General features: G+C 42.4%; 1 protein-coding gene across 1 annotated transcript in view; it reads left to right on the forward strand.

Moving 5' to 3' along the window:
- LOC106522114 (TRPM8 channel-associated factor homolog) overlaps positions 1–2,394 on the forward strand; it is a gene marked incomplete in the record, with an annotated part of 15,157 nt that overhangs the window by 10,472 nt on the left and 2,291 nt on the right. The window contains 1 exon segment of the mRNA XM_014014975.1: positions 1,109–1,323. Within this exon segment, the coding sequence (XP_013870429.1) occupies positions 1,109–1,323 (215 nt within the window).

Raw genomic sequence — 2,394 nt, forward strand, 5'->3', positions numbered from 1 at the left:
TATATATATATGGTCCCCCAGGATCAGGATGGAGGCCACGCTGCTCTACTTGAATCTGAGGTTTGGCAATTGATTGGAGCCTCCCTTCCAACACCCTGGAGTATAATTTCCTGGGGAGAGAGAGAGAAGTGTGCTCCCACAATAGATGGAACACACTCTTTGGACCTTTCTTTTTTAAATGGGAACCATGACCCTTGCCTACCACTTCATAGGAGTCATCCCAGTCCTCTATATAATGTTGAACAGAAGTGTCAACCATAACATCCCAACCCACAATATCCAGAGTTTTCAGTATCTCGGGGGCGAATCTCATCCACCTCTGGTGTCCTGCCACCATGGAGCTTTTTGACTACCTTATAGTGACCTCTGCCATGGTAATGGACTTGTCTTCCTCTAGGTCTTCAGACTCTGCCTTTTCAAAGATGAACATGGAGGGTGGATTAAGGAGATCCTCAAAGTGTTCCTTCCACTCAACAATATTCTCAGTCCGGGTCACCAGTTCCCCACCCAAATCAAGCACAGCCTGGGACAGGGAACAGTTTTCTTTTGAGTCACCAAACAGTTTTTCAGAACTTCCTAGAGGCCAATTGTATGTCCTTCTCCACAACCTTCCTGAATTCCTCCCATGACAGAGTTTTTGCATCTATAACCACCCAAGCTGCAGTCCTTCTGGCCACCCTGTACCCATCAGCTGCTTTGGGAGTCCTCTGGGAAAGCAAAGTCCTGAAGGCCTCCTTGTTCCAGCAGGTCGTTTGGTCGCCACCGCGACCAACAATGATGACCTTCAGGCCACAGCTCCTGGAAGCCACATCTTCAATAGAGATCCTGAACATGGCCTATTCAAATTCCATGTTGCTGACCTCCCCTGGGACAAGTGAAAAACATCTGGATGTGACAGTTGAAGAACACATGGACAGGAGGCTCCACCAGAGATGCTCAGTTCATCTCGATATGCATTTGAGTAAACCAGGTCTGTCTGTAAGATCAGACCAGTGATCAGATGGATCCAGTTCTGGCACTATGTCACACTACATCGTAATGTGACCAGATTATTGTTTAGGGATGCACAGAAACAAATTTCCAAACCTACATATTATGTTGTTCCCAGATTCAAATTGGCTGTCAAACAGATCGACTGAATGCTAAAGAGCTGAAGAGACCTCCATGTGTTCATGAGCGATTTCCTGTTACCTCAGAGATGATCCAGGTGTGGAACTTGTGGGGAGGACTCATCTACTTGGTGGCTCCACCCAAAACACAGGTGCAAGGAGCGGAGGTCACTGTGCAGATGGCTGTTCCTGCGCCCTATTATAAATCAGGTGTGTTTACAGAAGAGACATTTCAATTTGGTTTATTTATATGGCAAAATACTGAATTACAACAAACTAATCTTAATATAAGATGGAGCTTGTTTGAGGCAGCCTTTTGGATCATATGAAACATTTTTAATTTTTAGAGTTTTTTGAACTTTCAGATAAAGTATTTCCGAAGTCAATCTGGATCTTCACAGGGTTGATGTTTATTTTGAGTTATAGAGGAGCAGTTACTGAAAAAAATCTAATTTCATTTCAAGATGCAGTGGCTGATCTAGGATTTTTCAGTGTACGGGGCCATCCAGGGGCCACAGTATTCATAGAGTGGCCAAGTGTTTGTTCAACATGCTTGCACACAAATCCCCAGTTTTTGTAAGGTGTATAAATTTAATCAGTCGTACGTGTTCAGAGACACTTTGTGTGCTCAAACTGTAAATTTTCCTTATCAATTTTACATGCATTTTTACTATACATGAATGAAATACTCTCAAACACACGTGAGAAAATCCAGCCATTGTTGTCAGTTAAAATACTTTTTCTGCAGGAATATTCAAATTGAAAAAGACTTGTGTAAGCTTGCTTCATGCTGGACTTTCCTATTTGACTCATTAGTGCCACTACTGTTTGGAAGTGGAACTGCAACCACTCGTGCAAAGGACAGATGAGTGACAAGGACAGGGGCACTTCAGGGTGCCAATCAGATTTCAGATGAGGCCAATGCCCCTGTGGCCCCGCCCCTAGAACCGCCCCGTCAAGACGTTTCATCTAACAGTGAATGTTTGCTAAAACAATCAAAATCACTTCAGTTTTGTGAATCTCAATTAGGAATACATATTTATACACACAAATCTAAAACACTTTCTGAAAAAGAAACCCGTAGGACCTTTGACAATTTTGTTGCAATGTTGCATGCAAAATCAATGCATAAAAAATAAGGATTCTTTTTTCAAACAATAAAGAAAAAAATTCATGCTCTAAAGTTTTGATAATATTAGGTTTTGTAATTCTGTATATAAACCAGCCCTTCCCACATACACACATACACACACACACACACACACACACACACACACACACACAC

This window comes from Austrofundulus limnaeus, unplaced genomic scaffold, assembly GCF_001266775.1.
Source record: "Austrofundulus limnaeus strain Quisiro unplaced genomic scaffold, Austrofundulus_limnaeus-1.0 Scaffold121, whole genome shotgun sequence".
Taxonomy (NCBI): Eukaryota; Metazoa; Chordata; class Actinopteri; order Cyprinodontiformes; family Rivulidae; genus Austrofundulus; species Austrofundulus limnaeus.